This window comes from Ranitomeya variabilis, chromosome 2, assembly GCF_051348905.1.
Source record: "Ranitomeya variabilis isolate aRanVar5 chromosome 2, aRanVar5.hap1, whole genome shotgun sequence".
Classification (NCBI taxonomy): domain Eukaryota; kingdom Metazoa; phylum Chordata; class Amphibia; order Anura; family Dendrobatidae; genus Ranitomeya; species Ranitomeya variabilis.
The window spans coordinates 576,683,077-576,706,253 of record NC_135233.1 but is presented as its reverse complement, the minus strand read 5'-3'; the positions used below and the strand labels follow the sequence as shown (position 1 = coordinate 576,706,253).

At 42.8% G+C, this 23,177-nt stretch overlaps 1 protein-coding gene across 2 annotated transcripts in view; it reads left to right on the top strand.

The window, feature by feature from the left end:
* The window catches only part of GNAO1 (G protein subunit alpha o1), a 242,657-nt gene that overhangs the window by 160,686 nt on the left and 58,794 nt on the right, over nucleotides 1-23,177 (top strand). For both annotated transcript variants that reach the window (XM_077288298.1, XM_077288299.1), the window contains exons 5-6: nucleotides 5,348-5,476; nucleotides 13,164-13,293. In XM_077288298.1, coding sequence (XP_077144413.1) covers nucleotides 5,348-5,476; nucleotides 13,164-13,293 — 259 coding nt within the window. The remainder of the gene's footprint in view (nucleotides 1-5,347; nucleotides 5,477-13,163; nucleotides 13,294-23,177) is intronic.

The following is a 23,177-nucleotide window of genomic DNA, read 5'->3' as shown; positions in this document are numbered from 1 at the left end:
CAGTATCACGGACCTGCCTGTTGTGTTCCTTGGTCTTCATGATGCTCTCTGTGCTCCAAACAGAACCCTGAGACTATATCACAGAGCAGGTGCATTTATATGGAGCCTTGATTACACACAGGTTGATTATATTTATCATCATTAGGCATTTAGGACAACATTGGATCATTCAGAGATCCACAATGAACTTCTGGAGTGAGTTTGCTGCACTGAAAGTAAAGGGGCCAAATAATATTGCACGCCCCACTTTTCAGTTTCCATTCAACTTCACAATTGTGTTCCACTTGTTGTCGATTCTTCACCAAAAATTTACATTTGGTATCTTTGTCTGAAGCATGATAAGTGTTTGAAGCATGATATGTGGGAAAAGGTTGAAAAGTTCCAGGGGGCGAATACTTTCGCAAGGCACTGTATATATACACTGTGTGAGCACACATATGTAACATACAGTGTGTATAGCATGTAATGTGTATAACATACAGTGTGTGATATACTGGTGTGTGTGTGTATAGCATGTAATGTGTATAACGTACAGTGTGTGTGTGTAATGTAGTGTATGTAGCATCCACATTGTAGCTGCTGTCAGTGCAGACAGGAGTGTGTTAGGAGGGAACAGGTTGGCAGTTGCCCATCGATTGAGTAAATGCTGCTCGTTCATCGGGAGATTGGATCGTTTTTACCAGAGCAGAAATGATTGTTCTTGGAAGCACGCTGTGCTGTGTAAGCTGTGGATGTGCCGCCGGTAACAGGATACTGTACGGGGGCCGAGCGATCTATTCGCGATCCTTCTGTCCCCATCATTCGGAAAACAAGGGCAAAACGACTCCAACATGGGGGATCAGCGTTCATCTAACAGTCTGAAGTCGATTTGTGTGAATGCATCCTAAATGTTTATGTGACGGTGCAATATTTCAGCATTTGGGGCCTCACATTTAATTTTTTTTGTCCATTGCCCCCCTTTGTCTAAACCCAGCCCTGCATATAAGAACATCGCCTTTAGTTGGCGACAGTCTACACCGACAAGTGACTGCCTGAAAACATGTGTGCGCTACATACATCACAGAAGTGTACGCGGGCTACATTCCAGCCTGCGCAGATCTCATACCACAACATTGCTGGGAACGGGGAATACACCTGATGTCCACAGCAACCAATCACATTCCATGTTTCGTTTTTCCAGTGCAGGAAAGAATAAGTAAAGTGAATTCCTATTGGTTGCTGAGGGCACCATGGCTGTCTCTCCCCCAGAGAGGTAGTTTCCATACGTGAGGTTGTGTGGAACATGTCTGCTTTCCGTGAAACATGGTATCTCCAATCTGCAGCTCGTCATCTGATTTACAGGAACTCTTATTAGATAGTCATCTTATCAGAATAAGGGTACCGTCACACAGTACCATTTTGATCGCTACGACGGCACGATCCGTGACGTCGCAGCGATCGTATGATTATCGCTCCAGCGTCGTAGACTGCTGTCACACTGTGCAATCACGGCGCTGGAGCGATGCCGAAGTCCCCGGGTAACCAGGGTAAACATCGGGTAACTAAGCGCAGGGCCGCGCTTAGTAACCCGATGTTTACCGTGGTTACCAGCGTAAACGTAAAAAAAACAAACAGTACATACTCACATTCCGGTGTCTGTCCCCCGGCGTCTCAGCTTCTCTGCACTGTGTAAGCACAGCGGCCGGAAAGCACAGCGGTGACGTCAGACGTCACCGCTGTGCTCGCTTTCCGGCCGGCAGGCGCTCACAGTGCAGAGAAGCTGAGACGCCGGAGGACAGACACCGGAATGTGAGTATGTACTGTTTGTTTTTTTTACGTTTACGCTGGTAACCACGGTAAACATCGGGTTACTAAGCGCGGCCCTGCACTTAGTTACCCGATGTTTACCCTGGTTACAAGCGAACACATCGCTGGATCGCTGTCACACACAACGATCCAGCGATGTCAGCGGGTGATCAAGCGACGAAAGAAAGTTCCATACGATCTGCTACGACGTACGATTCTCAGCAGGATCCCTGATCGCTGCTGCGTGTCAGACACTGCGATATCGTAACGATATCGCTAGAACGTCACGAATCGTACCGTTGTAGCGATCAAAATGGTACTGTGTGACGGTACCCTAACTACAGTCACAATATGTGCGGGGATGGGCTGATGTGTGGCGCCATGGGTCACCGAGGGCTACCCAACACCGCGTGATTGATGTACAATATACTACTGCACATTTACTGCTCCATCCTTGTATTATAACATCACCTACAGATAGGATGGTGGATACAAGCATGATCACCATGGCCACCATATCTCTGAAATGGGGATTCTGAGCTCCCAGAAGAAGTTTGAATGGGAGCAATGGTCACCTCTCGCTCTATTACTGTTACAGCCACAATACGGTCAGGTGGGAAACGTTCTCCTGGCATTCCCCAACCTAGATGAGACGCCGGATAGAGAAGTGCGATCCGTCACTGCACAGTACTCCTTTCCTCCAGAGTCCAGTGGTGGCGGCTTTACAACAACCTGGTGGCGGCCTGGTGGTGTACGGCTGCATGCAGCTCCTGGTGGTGGCGCAGTGTTTGTGCTGATGTTAGTGTCAGAGGAGGTCTGGACTCTGCAGTTATGGAGTCAGTAGAGCGTTGGTGACTTTTCTACCTCCACTCTGTAATGTTACCGGGTCAAGTTGCTGCGGTTCCTTCCACTTCTCGGTAATATCACTCACATGTGATGGGGGAAGAAATGTCTTATCACCCAGGTGGCTCCTATTACAGAACTGCGCTGGTTTCACTAAGCTCTTATGCAGACGGCATGGCGGGGGGCCGGATGTTATATAATGGGGGGCAACAGGGCCGGCAGGCGACAATAGGACTTAATGATAAAGCATGCATCCGATAATTTTTTCCATATAGTGTTTACAGTGACATATGGAATACATAAGCACCAGTGTTAAAGAATATAAATTATACATATTTTTTGGTTATTTTTTTACACATCTTCTGGCTACTTGATTGCATACAATATTGTGAGTATTAAGAAAAGCTGGGGGTCCTCCAGTCTATTTTTTAATCACTGCCCATTTTTTTCTCCGTGTACTTTCATTCCAAGTGTTGTCACTATCTAGCTGACACTTGACAAGTGGGCATTAATGGAAGGATTTTTCCGCCTCTGACCTTGCATTCACATCACGATTAACATTGATGGAGCTGCAGGGGCAGTTCTGAGAGTAGCTACTGTACATGCAATACTGACATTTAACTCTGCATTTGATAAAACCGATGCACATGGTGTGTTGTTCACATGTGAAGTAGAGCATGTATGTGTGCACACTCCTCAGCATTGAAATTGCAACCCCAAGAAGAAAAATTATGAATTTATGAAAATCACACGACATGTAAACTTATGTGCAGACGGCATCTTTTAGACACTGGCACACCCACCGGGTTTTCCCAGGCGAGGAACTCCCTGCACTTATAGCCTTGGCTGCTATTGATGGTAGTCTGAAGAAGGTTCTGCCATGCTGAATCCACTTGGGCAAGTCATCAAGATCCGCTGCTGGCAGCTCCCTTTGGAAAGTCTGGAGATGCTGCAGGTTATTGTAGCACATTAAAGCCACGCAGGCGGCTCACAGTACTGCCAGCAACATATGGCCTGGGGTTCTTGTCTTGAAAAATGGCTCCTGAGACATTTTCACATTCCCTAGTGAAGGCCGCCTCTTGACTTTGCCCATGTAGTCTGCAGACCAAACTCCTGCTGTCTAAGACGAAAGCGGGACTGATCAGTGAAGAGGACAGAACTCCATTCCAGCCTCCATGGCCGCCTTGCTCTGCCCCAAGATCGGTGGCAGGAGGTCAATGTCCACCTGTAGCCGGACGTCTGGCTCGTAGCCCAATGTTGTGCTAAAGCCTGCTGATGGTTGGACACCGTAGACTTGGTGTATGATGTGTACTATCACTTGCAGCACAGTATATATCACTTCGTGCCAATCTAATCTGAGAAAACCATATGGGCATTACCATGTAGAGGCCTCCATGAGGGCATGTCACACTGGTGGCCGGGTGGCATAATGTATGTTAGCTCTTTAAGCTGCAATCCAGGTACACTTACAGCTCCACATAATATTGGCTTTGGTTGTGTAACCAACAGTACGGCCATTTTTCCAAAGTATCCCAGGAGCCGTTTTTCAACACAACTGTGCCAGGCCTCGTGTTTGCTCGTACTACTGTGATACTAAACATGCTGCCATGGCCTGCAGCGTGTCCGGACTTGTTGCCCATCGAGCACATCTGGGACGACATCATTAGTCCGTTATTGCAAAAGGAGCTGCCAGCAGCCGATCTTGATGATTTGCCCAAGTGCATTCAGTGTTGCAGAAACTTCCTTAGACGACCATTAATAACCGAGCCAAGACTCTAATTGTGGGGATTTCTGCATGTGGTGGTGATAAATAAATGCAGAGGTTTTGAAAATTTTGTTTCCCATTTTCCATCATTTACAGATCATTTAGGCCGTCTTGGTCAGGCGGAGACCATCTGAAACCCACCTGAAAAAGCTCCCCATAAATGAACATAGTGCACAGCAATGTCCATCCATCTGGTGATTTCTTAATTCCACAACTTTTCCGTTTTGATCTCACAATTTCAATGGATGTGTCTGTATATGTAATCTCTGGAGCCCTCCTGATTGTGTAGAACGGGAGTCCTCAAATGCCTGTTCTTTCTTGTGAGCGGTTTCTTTTTTTTTGTGGGGGGGGGGGGGGAGCGAGCTTTTTTTTTTTTTGGAATCACCTAAATCCTAAGGGGAAATCGGTGCAGTGTGAATGTGCACCACAATAGTAAGACATTTCTACTAGACATGAGCAAATCGACTTGAGACAAATAGAATTGACTTAGAATTTCATAAATATTTGGACTTAATCTGTCATTTTTACATAGGGCTGCCATATTGTCTAAATTTCTCACCATGCACAAAAACGTAGGCCCAAAGACATTCATCTCCTCCAGATCTGTGTGCCTGCCGCCCGCCCATCTCCTGCTAACAACGCTCCGCCGGAGCCTGTGGAGCGTAATCGTAGCAGCACCACCTGCAGGCCAATATGAGGATTGTTAGTATGGGAGGGGAATTTGGATATTGATGAATCTCAGCCGAGGAAATCCAATCTCTGCTCCGCCAACAATTGTATCCGTGTTGCCGGATGCAGCAGTCATAGCAGAGATTTTATATCCCATCACATGAGGACGTCCCGGGGTGTATTTAATTCATGATGCGGAGTAGAAAGGTGACGCTGCTGATTTAGTCTGGTTTTATATTCCCCTATGACTCATATCCTAACGGAAATGTACTCTTATCATTGCAGCTACCTAGACAGCTTAGATCGGATCGGAGCCGCCGACTACCAACCTACAGAGCAGGACATTCTGCGGACCAGAGTGAAGACCACCGGCATTGTAGAAACCCACTTCACCTTCAAAAACCTTCACTTCAGGTTAGTGGTGTGATGAGAGATTAAGGTTGGGGTGACACCGGACACGTGGCCAAATACCGCTCTATGCAGAATAATGCAGGACATTGGGGTCACATTGTGGCCTGGGGTACCACAACTGCGATAAGCAAGACTCAAAATCTCCAACCGGGTCTGACTTCTGGGACTTGCTTGTCACGGTGCTATAAGGGCAGCAACAGTAACCTGTGATGTGCGGAGTCTTTGGCCACGTGACCGGTCTCACAGCCAAGAGTTGCTATATAGCCTCAGCGTTATATTATCAAAGTAGGAAACTGATCAGGACTGAGATCTGATTTATAATTTGTGCAGTGCAAATCTGATTAATCAAATAATTGGGTTATTTTTTGTATTATTTATATAAAAATCTTGAATTCTTGCATATATCACTGTACCTCCTGCGCCTCACCACAGGTCACAGACTACTTCATCCCCCTCTCTGCATTTTGTCCTTTGCACAGATCACAGCTTACTTCATTGCCCTCTCTGTACTGTGTCCCCTGCACAGGTCACAGCTTACTTCATCCCCCTCAATCCACAGTTTCCCCTGCACAGGTCGCAGCTTACTCCATCACCCTCTCTGCATGATGTCCTTTGCACAGGTCACAGCTTACTTCATCCCCCTCTCTGCATGATGTCCTTTGCACAGGTCACAGCTTACTTCATTGCCCTCTCTGTACTGTGTCCCCTGCACAGGTCGCAGCTTACTTCATCACCCTCTCTGCATGATGTCCTTTGCACAGGTCACAGCTTACTTCATTCCCCTCTCTGCATGCTGTCCTTTGCACAGGTCACAGCTTACTTCATCACCCTCTCTGCATGATATTCTTTGCACAGGTCACAGCTTACTTCATCGCCCTCTCTGTACTGTGTCCCCTGCACAGATCACAGCTTACTTCATCCCCCTCAATGCACAGTTTCCCCTGCACAGGTCGTAGCTTACTTCATTCCCCTCTCTGCATGATTTCCTTTGCACAGGTCATAGCTTACTTCATCCCTCTCTCTGCACGGCGTTCTCTACACAGGTCACAGCTTATTTAGTTCCTCTCTCTGCACGATGTCCCCTGCACAGGTCACAGCTTACTTCATTCCCCTCTCTGCATGATGTCCCCTGCACAGGTCACAGCTTACTTCATCACCCTCTCTGCACGGTGTCCCCTGCACAGGTCACAGCTTACTTCATCACCCTTTCTGCACGGTGTCCCCTGCACAGGTCACAGCTTACTTCATCACCCTCTCTGCATGATGTCTTTTGCACAGGTCACAGCTTACTTAATTCCCCTCTTTGCACGGTGTCCCCTGCACAGGTCACAACTTCATCGCCCTCTCTGCATGATGTCCTTTGCACAGATCACAGCTTCCGTCATCCTCTCTGCATGAGGTCCTTTGCACAGGTCACAGCTTACTTCATCCCCCTCTCTGCATGATGTCCTTTGCACAGGTCACAGCTTACTTCATCCCCCCCTCTGCATGATGTCCTTTGCACAGGTCACAACCTACTTCATCACCCTCTCTGCATGAAGTCCTTTGCACAGGTCACACCTTACTTAATTCCCCTCTTTGCACGGTGTCCCCTGCACAGGTCACAACTTACTTCATCGCCCTCTCTGCAGAGTGTCCCTTGCACAGGTCACAGCCTACTTCATCACCCTCTCTGCATGATGTCCTTTGCACAGGTCACAGCTTACTTCATTCCCCTCTCTGCATGATGTCCTTTGCACAGGTCACAGCTTACTTCATTCCCCTCTCTGCACGGTGTCCCCTGCACAGGTCACAGCCTACTTCATCGCCCTCTCTGCAGAGTGTCCCTTGCACAGGTCACAGCTGACTTCATCACCCTCTCTGCATGATGTCCTTTGCACAGGTCACAGCTGAGTTCATCACCCTCTCTGCATGATGTCCTTTGCACAGGTCACAGCTTACTTCATCCCCCTCTCTGCATGATGTCCTTTGCACAGGTCATAGCGTACTTCATCACCCTCTCTGCATGATGTCCTTTGCACAGGTCACAGCTTACTTCATCCCCCTCTGAGCACAGAGTCCCCTGCACAGGTCGCAGTTTACTTCATCCCTCTCTGAGCACAGTCTCCCCTATACAGGTCAAAGCTTACTTCATCCCCCCTCTCAATACAGTGTATCTTGTACAGGTCACTGCTTACTTCTTCCCCCTCTCTGCATGATGTCTCCTGCACAGGTCACAGATTACTTCATCCCCCTCTGAGCACAGTGTCCCCTGCACAGGTAACAGCTTACTTCATCCCCCCCTCAGCACAGTGTCTCTTGTACAGGTCACAGCTTACTTCTTCCCCCTTTCTGCACGATGTCCCCTGCACAAGTCACAGCTTACTTCATCCCCTCTCTGCACAGTGTCTCCTGCACAGGTCATCGCTTACTTGATTTTGGATGGCATGGTTCTTCTTTTTGTGCCATGGACAAAAGTTGTCAATCAGAAACTCTATACTTTGCTGAGGTCATTTTCACACTTTTGGGAACCCTAAAGCAGCCTACCAGCTCTCTCCCCATGATTACGGCCCAAAACATGATCCCTGCTGACGTCACAGCCTTGTTGGGACATGGTTGCCATCCACTACTCCATCCATCTGGACCATCCAGGGCTGCATGGCACTCATCATTAAAGAAGACTGTTTTAAAATGAGTCTTCATGTATGTCTGGGCCCACTGCAGCCGTGTCTGCTTGTGAGCACTGTTTGGGGGCGGCCAAATAGTAAGCTTATGCACAACTGCAGTCTCTGGAGGATCCTACATCTTGAGGCTCGTGGGACTCCAGAGAAGCCAGCAGCTTCAAATAGCTGTTTGCTGGTTTGTAATGGTATTTTAGCAGCTGCTCTCTTAATACAGTGAAGTTGTCTAGTAGATACCTTCCTTATTATGCCTTTATCTGCACAAACCAGTCTGTACCCTGTATCAGCCAGAAATCTCTTCACAATACGATTATCACACTTAAGTTTTAGTGAAATATTGTAATGTTTTCATGCCTTGTCTATTTGATGCTTTTCGGCAGCAGAGATCCTTATTCTTTCCCATATTGCATGACACCTGTGGCTGCTTAACAATGTGGATCGTTCTTCTTAAGTAGATTTCCTTTATTTGGGCTCACCTAGCAAACTAATAATCATAGGTGTTTGAGATTGATGTCAGTGATGCAAAGACCCCGAGGCACTATACTATCCATGAGGTTAGGGGAAAAACAAAAAAATTACATCTTTATGACACTTAAATCTAATTTGCATAATAATTTGGAACGTGGTATATGTTGATGCTGCCACAGGAGGAAGCCCATGTAACTCATAAGTGACATTATTGGGACATTAGTGCCTAAATGTATCACACCGCTCAGCCATACAAGATAGTAGAAAGAGCAGGATTGATTGTGTTGGAATCCAGTCTCCATTGTTCTTACGGCAGCCATTAACCCTTTACTTTAGCAGGCCCCTGGCTGATGGCAACCCATCAACTCCCTGCAATCATATTCTGTGGCTTAAATGCAGTCTCTAGTTAGGCTTTTGCTATTTAATCTGAGAACAGCATGATGTAGGGACAGAGATCCTGATTCCGGCGATATGTCACTTAATATACTGGCAGCAACAGTTGTGATACAATCAGTTTTCTCTGCTGCAGATCTAGCAGAGCACTAATGCTGAGCCCTGTATAACCCCGCCCATACCACTGGCTGCTTTCTGTGTGCGCTGTGCATAAATCTGCCTATCAGTGCTTGGGGCGTGGCTGGACCAGGAGGCATGAGACATCTAGTCCTGTAATGATAATCTCCTGCTGATAAAGCACTGATTGTATTGAAAGAAAAACGTACAACCTAGTAAGTGACACAGCGCTGTAATCAGGGTCTCTGTCCCTATGTATTTCTGCTCTCAGATTACACAGTAAAAACCTGCTGACAGATTCCCTTTTAATTGCCACTTACAAAGTAGTCATCGGTCACTTTCTTTTATTAATAGCCCTGCTAATAAAAGAAGAAAAAAAAAATCTGTTACGGACTCTGTAACCCCTGAAACCTTTTACCCTCTTTTAAGAAAAAATAATAATTGCAGCATTTGCAGCCTGGAGACTGCGCTTTCTTCCATCAGACACAGTACGAGTGTCATTAGTTGGATGTAATCTTCTTCGCCCCGGACATTAACAGTCTCTAATGTTCTGTTTAAACGTCTTCTAAATAATCTGCGCTTCTGCAGATTGTAGAAAAAAGGAGGCGAGATTAACCCATCGTGGTGAATGATGGAACAAAGCATGATGTGTGATTGTTCTTGACCTTCACTGGTCATAGGCACTGCTGCCCTCTAGTGGCCAAAAGGAATAATCTAATATATAAAGCTGAATGTGTGTGTGTGTGTATGTATGTATGTATGTATGTATGTCCGGGATTGGCATCTGAACCGTAGCAGCTACAGCCACAAAATTTTGCACAGTCACACGTCTGGACCCCGAGAGCGTCATAGGCTATGTTGTGAGGTGAAATTTTAACCCCGCGCTTTCCAATTCACCAAACAATTTTGCCCCTATCTACATAATGGGGAAAAAGTGAAAGGAAAAGTGTTGGAGGCGTCGCAGCTACAGGCACAAAATTTTGCACAGTCACACGTCTGGACCCTGAGAGCGTCAAAGCTATATTGTGAGGTGAAATTTTAACCCCGCGCTTTCCAAGTCACCAAACAATTTTGCCCCTATCTACATAATGGGGAAAAAATGAAAGGAAAAGTGTTGGAGGCAAATTAACAGCTGCCAGATGTGAACAAGGGGGACTTAAAGAATGACAGCGATGGCACCAAAGAGTATATACTGTACAGTTGCTAAGGTGGGGCCCCAACATGGGATAATCACACCACCACGGGGATATGAACACACACACAAAATGCGCCACACACTACCACGTGCTCGAACACATATACCACCCTCAGTGCACATTTCACCACACATACACCAACCTCGCCACATAAAAGTAGAAACACAAAAGTCGCCGCTCAAAACTCGCCACGCGCAAAACTCTCCACATGCAAAACTCGCCACACGTGCAAAACTCGCCACACGCAAAACTTGCACACGCAGAAAAATTGCCACACGCAGAAAAATTGCCACATGCACAAAAGTTGCAACACATGCAAAAGTTGCCTCACACAAAACTTGCACATACTCAAAAGGCACCACACATAAAACTCGCCACGCGCAAAACTCGCCATGCGCAAAACTTGCTGCACACAACTTGCTACACTAACCTGTCACATGCAACTCGACACACAAAAAGTTGCTACACGCATGTCGCCACACAAAACTCATCTCACAAAAGTCCCTACATGCATGTCGCCACACGCAACTCAACACACACAACTTGACACACGAAACTCGCCCTAAAACACACACAAGTCTGGTATCCTTCAAAAATAAAAATCTGATTAATAAGCAGACAAACTACAAGAGCAACAAATGTACCATATAGGAATCCGGCAGCTGTCAGTCACATGACCAGTCTATTATGTGTATGTGTGAGCTAATATATACTGCCAGGGGGTGGGCTTACTGTTGGCTGGGGATTTATCAGGCTGCCATTTTAGCTTACAAATACTGAGGTAAAAATACTGACCAAATAACGTGTGAACGAGGGCTAATACAGGAGGAGATGGCATACAGCTATATACTATATACAGGAGATGACACACAGGTATATACTATTTACAGGGGAGATGACACACAGGTATATACTATATACAGGAGGAGATGACACACAGATATATACTATATACAGGAGAGATGACACACAGGTATATACTATATAGAGGAGGAGATGACATACAGGTACATACTACATACAGGAGGAGATGACATACAGGTATATACTATATACAGGAGGAGATGACACACAGGTATATACTATATACAGGAGCAGATTACCTACAGGTATATAGTATATACAGGAGGAGATGACACAGGTATATGCTATGTATAGGAGGAGATGACATACAGGTATATACTATATACAGGAGATGACACACAGATATATACTATATATAGGTGAGATGACACACAGGTATATACTATATACAGGAGATTACATACAGGTATATCTAATATATAAAGCTGAATGTGTGTATGTATGTATGTGTGTATGTCCGGGATTGGCATCTGTACCGTCGCAGCTACAGCCACAAAATTTTGCACAGTCACACGTCTGGACCCCGAGAGCGTCATAGGCTATGTTGTGAGGTGAAATTTTAACCCCGCGCGTTCCAATTCACCAAACAATTTTGCTCCTATCTACATAATGGGGAAAAAGTGAAGGGAAAAGTGTTGGAGGAAAATTGACAGCTGCCAGATGTGAACAATGAGGACTTAAAGAATGAGAGCGATGGCGACAAAGAGTATATACCGTACAGTTGCTAAGGTGGGGCCCCGACATGGGATACTCACCACACACGGGGATATGAACACAAACACAAAATGCGCCACACACTACCACGTGCTTGAACACATATACCACCCTCAGCACACATTTCACCACACACACACACCAACCTCGCCACATAAAAGTCGAAACACAAAAGTCACCACTCAAAACTCGCTACATGCAAAACTCGCCATATGCAAAACTAGGCTCACGCAAAACTCGCCACACGTGCAAAACTCACCTCATGGAAAACTCACCTCATGCAAAACTTGCACACACAGAAAAATTGCCACATGTACAAAAGTTGCACCACATGCAAAAGTTGCCTCACACAAAACTTGCACATACTCAAAATGCACCACACATAAAACTCGCCACGCGCAAAACTCGCCATGCACAAATCTTGCTGCACACAACTTGCTACACTAACCTGTCACATGCAACTCAACACACAAAATGTTGCTACACGCATGTCGCCACACAAAACTCATCTCACAAAAGTCGCTACATGCATGTCGCCACACGCAACTCAACACACACAACTTGACACATAAAACTCGCCCTAAAACACACACAAGTCTGGTATTGTCCTTCAAAAATAAAAATCTGATTAATAAGCAAACTACAAGAGCAACAAATGTACCATATAGGAAATACGGCAGCTGTCAGTCACATGACCTGTCTATTATGTGTATGTGTGAGCTAATATATACTGCCAGGGGGGAGGGCTTCCTGTTGGCTGGGGATTTATCAGGCTGCCAATAGCAACCAATCACAGCTCAGCTTCTATTTTGCTACAGTTAATTAACCTGAGCTCTGATTGGTTAATATAGGCAACAAAGACATTCTCAGTATAACAAAGCTAATATATGTTGTGAAATGCTTCTATTTGCTTAGTTTTTGCCTTTTAATAATTACATTTCTATCTATTTGTTTTGTGGTTTTTGTGTGCAGAATAAATTTTTGTTAACACATTCTATTTTGCTAACAGCAGTCATTAACCCGGGCGAAGCCGGGTAGTACAGCTAGTATATATATATATATTATGATATATATAAAATATATAGTATATAATTTTTTTTAAAAATTTTCAAGTGAAATGAGATTGATTTACCACTTGTGTCACATGCTCTGCACTGTTGTTTGATTTAAAGCGGACGGATCAAAAACCAGTGTGTGCAGGCAGTTTTAGCTAACCCGGATGAAAATTCAAGTTGTTTTTTTTTTCCCTTATCGGTGTCCTGTTGATCTCCTCTTTAGGCTGTTTGATGTTGGGGGACAGCGATCAGAACGGAAGAAGTGGATCCACTGTTTTGAAGACGTGACAGCGATCATCTTTTGCGTGGCCCTCAGCGGGTACGATCAGGTCCTTCATGAAGACGAGACCACGGTAAGTGTCAGACGTTATCCCCAAGAATATGTTTTCAATAAAAACTTTTACATATTACCAGCTGAAGAATTGATTTAAAGGGGTTGTTCTCTTTTTAATTAAATGTTTCTCCTGGTTGCCGTTTTTGCACGTTGTACTTTCCTTCCCAGGGTGTCTGGCATTGACACAGTCAGCGTGAGACATAATCAGTGAGTTCAGCCGTCCTAGTAATCCAACAAGAACAACCCCTTTAAATACTGCTCTGAAGCCTGAGACAATGGTCTGGATCCTGCATGTGTCAATGATTTGACTTTATGACTTTGTTCACATTTGTGCGTCGAATACGATTTGTTTTTGTGCAGGAGAAATGAAATAATCTTTTCTGTATAGATATAATACTATGCCTCCTATCCATGCACCTGGGGTCTTTAGAAGTACATGTGTGGTGGGCATGTCGCACGTTGGCTGCAAAATGACCACAGAACCACTAATGTGTTACCAATGTCACTAATTTATTACATTTTGGTGAGAAAAAAAAAATCAATTTTCATACAGTTTGAGCCAAAAATCCCGATGTTTTCCCATTCCTGCTGATTTAGGATACCTATGGGTAGTAGGTGATGGGAACTCACCGCTGTACAAACCCTCGCTCCGCCGGTAATACCTCTGCAGCACTCGCTTAATAATTCAATGTAAATGTGATGTAATAATAGTGTCTACAGGATGCAATTTTCCTGCATCTCCTGCAGCTGTCACAGGCTTTTGCGAGTTCTCTAAGGTAAAGGTTTAGCCGGGATTTGCAAAATCGGCCGTGTATCAAATACTTATTTTCCACACCGTGCTCGTTTCCCACCTACAAAGAATGGAGAAGTCTGTAATTTTTATTGTAGGTACACTTCACCTGTGAGAGACGGAATCTAAAGATGAAATCCAGAAAATCACATTGTATGAGTGTTACAGAATTAATTTGCTTTTTTATGACATGAAATAAGTATTTGATACAATAGAAAAACAGAACTTAATATTTGGTACAGAAACCTTTGTTTGCAATTACAGACGTCAGACTTTTCCTGTAGTTCCTGACCAGGTTTGCACACACTGCAGCGGGGATTTTGGCCCACTCCTCCATACAGATCTTCTCCAGCTCTTTCAGGTTTGGGGGCTGTCACTGGGCAACATTGAGTTTCATTGAACCCTTAAAAAATTTCCTTCAGACCAGATTATATTAAATAAAATATATTTTTTATTAAAAATAAATTGCAATCACAAAAAACATCACCAAAACGTATGGAAATTTTTATTATTATTAAAATTGTATAATCTACAACAGATATTTATTTATTAAGAATATAAAACATACAACTATAGATAATATGTATCTCCTCCAATCGAGGTTTACTTAGGGATAGATAAAAAAATATATATATATAAAAATCCCGTATGTGCAAGACAGGGCAAGTCCAAACTGATCAGTATAATAAACATAAAAATATATATAATGCAGCAAATAATAATTTAATAATATAATATGTGATAAAAATCAGTCAAATAAATTTGTGAATATTATGTGTGTATATCCATATATACACACACACACCTATTGTGTGCAGCAAAATAAATCAATTCATAATAAAGTGCAATAGTGCAATAAAAAATAAATTGCATACAAAACAACCAGTGTGTCCACAAAAGTTGTGAGCCAAAAGCAAAAAACAAATAATTATATATTACCCAGTAAAAGCGCTGCCAAATGTGCCAATATATATTATGAATACTGACCAGTTAGGAGTACCACTGCCCTGCACACACCACTCCAACGCCGTTTCGCTCACTGCTTCATCAGGGAGTGATGTGAGTGGGGTAGGAGCACTATTTATATAGCTGTGTAGCAGCTGCAGCTAGATTAATTAGGGGATGTCATGATTACATGGCGCCGAGGTAACGCACGCTGCCGCCACCGCCACTATGTCCGGAACCCGGAAGTGCGTTCCCAAGAGCGTCATATGACGCCGTTGACAACACACATCCCTAGGAACCAACCACAGAGCAGGAGCGGCGCACGCGCACATCGGCGCACAACAACCCCGCAGCCATCATAAACCAGGGCACCAAACAAAGCCGATTTCAGCAGAAATCAATCATTATTTGCACAATATTAAACCATAAGTCATAATAATAAATGTAAAATCTATAAAATGATGTTATAAAATGAATATATAAACATAATTTATAAACAAACAAATAATTAATTACATGCAAAACACGCATAATTATATGCATAATGTGACCACCAAATGTGACCAAAAAATCATTAGGAATATATTGTGGCACACATACATGACCAAAAAATTAATTTTATACATGCAAATTCATCATTTTTTATATTTTTCATTACATTTATATTTTTTTCATTATTATTATATACACTATATTTAGGGTCACACGGAATAAATATAAATACACATATAAAAAATTGTATTTTTTTTTATGCCATCTTACAAGGTGTTTTTTACATTTTTATGTTGGTATGTGATCAGCACGTGTTCCCACTTGCACATGTGTTGGCATGACATTTGGGATGTGTGTATGTGTGGTGTGGTTCTGGGTTTGTATGTATCGGTGTGTATGATTGTGGTGTGACAGTTTGGCAGCTGAGGTACTTTTGGTTGTTTAAATGTGGTGTATGTGGTTTGTATTGGGGGCTTACATGCATTGGGACGGTACATATCATTTGGTTTATCCATTTAATTAAATTGATATTTATTCTACCACCTCCACCTCTCTGTGGTAGTATATGATCCAATCATTATTTATTTATATTTTATTTATTATTTTAAAAAAGAAAAAAATTTAAAAAGCAAAGGAAAAAAAAAAAAAAAAATTTAAGGATTTTTTTTCTCGTGTCTGTGTGTATATGTGTTCAGGCATGTGTGTGCATCTGTGATGTGTTTGTGGTTAAGCAGTATACATGGGCATTTATGTATGTAGTTTTGGTCATGTATGTGTGCCACAATATATTCTAATGATTTTTTGGTCACATTTGGTGGTCACATTATGCATATAATTATGCGTGTTTTGCATGTAATTAATTATTTGTTTGTTTATAAATTATGTTTATATATTCATTTTATAACATCATTTTATAGATTTTACATTTGTTATTATGACTTATGGTTTAATATTGTGCAAATAATGATTGATTTCTGCTGAAATCGGCTTTGTTTGGTGCCCTGGTTTATGATGGCTGCGGGGTTGTTGTGCGCCGATGTGCGCGTGCGCCGCTCCTGCTCTGTGGTTGGTTCCTAGGGATGTGTGTTGTCAACGGCGTCATATGACGCTCTTGGGAACGCACTTCCGGGTTCCGGACATAGTGGCGGTGGCGGCAGCGTGCGTTACCTCGGCGCCATGTAATCATGACATCCCCTAATTAATCTAGCTGCAGCTGCTACACAGCTATATAAATAGTGCTCCTACCCCACTCACATCACTCCCTGATGAAGCAGTGAGCGAAACGGCGTTGGAGTGGTGTGTGCAGGGCAGTGGTACTCCTAACTGGTCAGTATTCATAATATATTTTGGCACATTTGGCAGCGCTTTTACTGGGTAATATATAATTATTTGTTTTTGGCTCACAACTTTTGTGGACACACTGGTTGTTTTGTATGCAATTTATTTTTTATTGCACTATTGCACTTTATTATGAATTGATTTATTTTGCTGCACACAATAGGTGTGTGTGTGTATATATGGATATACACACATAATATTCACAAATTTATTTGACTGATTTTTATCACATATTATATTATTAAATTATTATTTGCTGCATTATATATATTTTTATGTTTATTATACTGATCAGTTTGGACTTGCCCTGTCTTGCACATACGGGATTTATATATATATATATATATATATATATATATATATATATATATATATATATATATGTATATTTTATCTATCCCTAAGTAAACCTCGATTGGAGGAGATACATATTATCTATAGTTGTATGTTTTATATTCTTAATAAATAAATATCTGTTGTAGATTATACAATTTTTTTTTTTTTTTTTTGAAATTCTTTATTTAAGTTTTCAATAAACATAAGAAAAACATGTTATAACAAACATAAGCTCGCGTGTCAGAAATACAGATGGTTTGTTGCTGTATAATAAGTTTATAAGACCATCAAGAGAGACTGTATTATCAATATATACTTGTTAGATAATAATAACAGTTGAGCATACAATAACAGAAAAAATAAACATTTCAGGACCATAGAAACTAGCCCTAGGTATCAATCTGAACTATATAAGAAATTTGTAAGGCTAGGAGGTGTGACCGGAAGGACTAGAATATCGCAAGTAAAGTTGTTATCAAATTGAAGAGGAGGAATGGAGGCAATGTGTAAAAAAAAAATTGTTGCAAACGTGGAGACGGGTCGGTCATCGCGTCCTGACGCTAAAATTTTCGATTTAGATTTCTTATCCCAGAACTAGGAGTGGGGGATGAAAAAGTAACCCAAGGCAGCCAAGAGGCACTAAACTTCTCGTGGGTTCGTGTCTCCCAACTGGATAATTCCTCTAAGCGATAAAGGTCTTGAACTTTAAGGGTCCATTCATTGAACGATGGAGGGGTTGTTTTTCTCCAGTGCATTGAAATCAAATGTTTTGCAGCTGCCAATAGGATGGGTAGTAAGCCGTGTTTCTTTGGGTTAAAGGAGGAGGAAGGGAGGGAAAGCAAAACATCTTGAGGAGCTAGGTCTCGATCCATTAGGCCCATACTATGGAGAGATTTGTTTATGTCTGTCCAGAATTGCTTTAGTTCCAAACAGAACCAGAAAATATGAGCTAATGAACCCACGGATCGAGAGCATCTCCAACACAGTGGGGAATCCACCAGTCCCCAATGAAATAGACTTTCTGGGGTTCGGTACCACCTAGATAGGATTTTAAATGAATTCTCTTGTAGTAGGATACACCTGGAGAACCCGTGAGAGTTGGCAAGTACCTGTTGGGTTTCCCGGGAGGACAATGTCACCCCCAACTCCGTTTCCCAAGAGGAGAGGTATAAAGGCTTAAATTGAGTTGGGCTTTTGAGGAGGTTTGCGTAAAGTTTAGAAACCAATTTGGTGATTGGGGATTTCAACTTCACTAGTAAATCGAGCCAAAGCCAATCTGATGAGTGACTTACCCTGGTTCTAAAATTCGTCAATATGCGGCATATGTGATATTTTTGGAGGAAATTAGTAGGTTGTTTTGTGGCTTTGATTGGCCAATTATCTTTGCAAGGTACTTGATTTGATAGGAATTGAGAAATTGGGGCATCTGGAAGTGATGCCCAGAGTCCATATATGTCCTCATATGTAGGGTCTACCAACCATGGAATTATCCCAATCGGAATACTGTCAAGAAAGTGACAGTGCGGGAGCTGATTTGGTATGAGGGAGCGTCTTATAAATAAAGTATTATGTAGGATCTCATCAAGTTTTTTATGTGGGCAATTAAAAGACGACCAGAGATAAAGATTAACCTCTTCGCCCAACAGGGCAAGTTCTAATTTTGTGTTGAGGTTTTCTGGATTAGGTTTTAGCAGGTTAATCCATCTAGCGAGATGTATAGCTTTATAAGATTATACAATTTTAATAATAAAAATTTCCATACGTTTTGGTGATGTTTTTTGTGATTGCAATTTATTTTTAATAAAAAATATATTTTATTTAATATAATCTGGTCTGAAGGAAATTTTTTAAGGGTTCATTTCTATAGTGTTTTTCCTCAGTTTATAAAAATTATTATCTCTGGTGTTTCTTTCTATATAGGTTGTTGTTAACATTGAGTTTCAGCTCCCTCCAAAGATTTTCTATTGGGTTCAGGTCTGGAGACTGGCTAGGCCTCTCCTGGACCTTGTAATGCTTTTTATGGAGCCCACTTAGTATCCCTGTCTGTATGTTTCAGGTCATTGTCATGCTCGAAGATCCAGCCACGACTCAACTTCAATGCTCTTACTGAAAAAAGGAGGTTGTTGGCCAAAATCTTGTGATACATGACTCCATCCATCCTCCCTTCAATACGGTGTAGTCGTCCTGTCCCCTTTTCACAAAAGTACGATGTTTCCCCCACCATGCTTCACGGTTGGGATGGTGTTCTTGGGGTTGTACTCATCCTTCTTCTTACTCCAAACACAGCAAGTGGTGTTGATACCAAAATGTTCTGTTTTGGTCTCATCTGACCACCTGACCTTCTCCCATGCCTCCTATGGATCATCCAGATGTTCAGGCGAACTTCAAACGGGCCTGGACATGTGATGGTGTGAACAGGGGAACCTTGTGTGACCTGCAGGATTTTAATCTATGATGGCGTAGTGTGTTACTGACGATAATGTTTGAGCCTGTGGTCCCAGCTCTTTCCAGGTCATTGACCTGGTCCTCCCGTGTAGTTCACGAGACGAGAGCTTGCATGGAGCCCCAGACCGAGGAATATTGACAGTCATCTTGTATTCTTACATTTTCTAATAATTGTGCTAACAGTTGTTGCCTTCTCAGCAAGCTGCTTGCCTATTGTCCTGTAGCCCGTCCCAGCCTTGTGCATATCCACAATTTTGTCCCTGGTGTCCTTAGACAGCTCTTTGGTCTTGGCCATGGTGGAGAGGTTGAAATGTGATTGAGGGTGTAGACAGGTGTCTTTCATACAGGTGACGAGATCAAACAGATGCAATTTTACAGGTAGTGAGTGCAGAGTAGGAGACTTCTTAGGCTATGTGCACACGTTGCGGATTAGGCTTAGGAATTTCTGGTGCGGATTCTGTCTCTCCTGGCAGAAAACGCACCTGTGGTTTTTTTGTGCGTTTTTGCTGCGGTTTTCTTGTGGATTTGCTGCGTTTTTTACCCCTGAGGTTTTCTATAATGGAATGGGTACAAAAAAGCTGCAGATTCACAAAAAAGAAGTGACATGCTACTTCTTTTAAACTGCAGCGTTTCCGCAGCGGATTTTCCGCAACGTGTGCACAGCGTTTTTTTCTCATTGATTTACATTGTACTGTAAATCAATTGCGGTTCTGCAGCGTTTCTGCACTGCAAAAAACGCTGCGGATCCACAGAGAATCTGCAACGTGTGCACATACCCTAAAAGAAAACTAACAGGTCTGTGAGAGCCAGAATTGTGGTTGGTTTGTGACTAAATACTTTTTTTTTTATGCAATAAAATGCAAATTAATTTTGTAAAGATCATACTATGTGATTTTCTGGATTTTATTTTTAGATTCTGTCTCACAGGTGAAGTGTACTTACGATAAAAATTACAGACCTCTCCATTCTTTGTAAGTGGGAAATTTGGAAAAATCGGCAGTGTATCAAATACTTATTTCCCCCACTGTACATTGATGACTTTATCCATAGGATAGCTCATCAATATCTGATCGTGGGGGTGCAACAGCCGACACCTGTCAGATCAACTGTTCTCTATTGATCCAAATGTGCAATATCTCACCGTGGCCATAATACAGTGGCTGATTGGTGGGTGGTGCGCTAGGTTTAGCACCCATACCAATTTGATATTGATGACCTTATAAAAGTCCTTGACAAGCCCTTTAAGTAGCTTGCTCCACTTGGTAATATTATCATGGCTACGTAGTCAACCATTTATTATAATCAGATGGCGATGGGGCTCTGGAAAAAGCCAGAGAGGCTCAATGCTTTATTACTGGTGCAGTCATAGGAGCGAGCCCCTGAACCATTACACATTGATCCTAGTGCAATGAAACATTACCAGCTGCCCAATGTATGCATTCCCCATCCTACAAAAGGATATGGCTTCATTCAGAAGTCCATATTTTACATGCATGCTCTACCCTTGTTTTTCCCCGATTGAACATTTCCCTATTACAGTCCATGGAGCTGTTCATGGTGTTATTTTTATAGATGTGATATCTACCAAAAAAAGGGTTAATTTGATCCTAGTGACAGATAAAAATCATACAACCCCAATTTCAAAAAAGTTAAAGTTAAACAAAAGCGAACAAGAATCCAATGATCTGGAAATCTCTTGTAGCCGTATTTTATTCACATTAGAACATAGATCACAGATCAGGTGAACGCTGGACATTTCTCCATTGGTGACCTCCGACCATCTTTGCTTCTGGTAGACTCTGCCTCTCTAACACTCTTTTCATACAATCATGTGACTTAGTCGAGTTTCGACCCTCCAGCTTTTTTTTTCATTAGTACCACTTACTTTTCCAGCCTTTTGTTAACCCTGTCCCAACTTTGAGATGTGTTGCTGCCATCGATTTCTAAATTTGATATTTTTCCATTTCATTTAAAAAAAAAAAAATTTGACTTTAACCTTCTGATCTTTGTTCAGTGTCCTGTTGTGAAACTTCTAAGCCGTCAGCTCTTTCCCAATATTGGCAGCAGGTAGGCAGAATGTGATCCCTTACCGCTGACCATAGAGGGGATTCGGAGTTCTGCTCCGACTGCTGTGAAGATGTATTATAAAATCAAGTAGCTCTACATTTTTGGACATTCACCTTTTAAGAACGAATCTAACCTCACAGAACTAGTAACAGAGGCTGCATTAAAGCCATTATTTTTGTGCCAAATTACCTTTAAATTGTCCTTGGAAAATGGCCGATTACCTAGAAAGAAAAGGCTTTTGTGTTCCCTCGAAAGGCTATGCAAATCTCTTACATTGAACTGTGGATGGTCCCTGCATACTGATCTGCGAGGATTCTGCGGAGGCGCCTGTGATGTGTGACGGAGTAACAGGGGAATTTGGGAGTGAGCGCAGAGAGGTCCAACGCTGCACTCCAGTCCTGGATCTGATTCATGCAGCTTGCCCGTTTCGCCCCATTTTCGGTGCATGGACTGTCCGTGGTCAGGATCGCTCCGCTATGCATTGTCTCACGCCCTGTGAATTTCAGTGTAAGACACTTCATTAGTCGAAGATGCAAATGTGGCAAATTAATTTGCTTGTAGGACTTCCCCAGGTCTGCACACGCTGTACTTTTACTTGTGGAGGATTGATGTTTAAAAAAAAAAAAAAAAAAAAAAGTTGTGACCGAGTTAGAAAGGATCGCGGGTAAATTACTGAGTGTTTTTATTCATCATTTATTGAACACGCACAGGTAAAATCCAGGGATCACTAGTGATGATGAGTGAACGTGGTTGGTGTTATCGGAGCATGCTCGGGTGCTAATCTTCTACGTGCTCGGATAATATGTCTGAGTCCCCGCAGCTGCATGTCTCATGGCTGTTCGACAGCTGCAACACATGCAGGGATTGTCTAACAAACAGGGAATCCCTGCGTGTATTGTGGCTGTTGAGCAGCCACGGGGACTCGAACATATTTTTCAAGTCCGCCATAGACACTCTGTTAGCCCCCGAGCATGCTCAGATAACACCTTATCCAAGCACGTTCACTCATCACTAATCACTATACAGAGGTATGATACAGCAGCTATAGAAGTCTATAGGAGCCTAATGTACCTCCAATAGTTAACAGCTGACATGCGTTGGAAGAGATGTGAGCTCACTGCCTGAGCCCACATCAAAGGGAGGGAGTCCGACATCGGCGTACTATTACGCCCAATGTCGGAAAGCGGTTAAAGAGTCTTTATTGAGTTTTAGGATCGCTGCTTCCAATAGGTGGCGCTAGAGTTCTAGTTCTTTTCCTCTCTGAAAAAACAATTGGCATGTTTAATTTCCCAGAGGAGCATGCATGACTTATGTCTCCTCTCTCTGACCTGCCAGGCTTGGCTTGTCACCCTCCACAAAGGGAAACATTATCCCTTAGATCCCAGTTAGAGGTCTCTCATCCAGCCAAATCAGATTTCATATGTTGTACTGATGAGGGGCAACACTCAGAAACACTGTGCTTGCAAATTGAGATTCTGATTTGGCTTTTA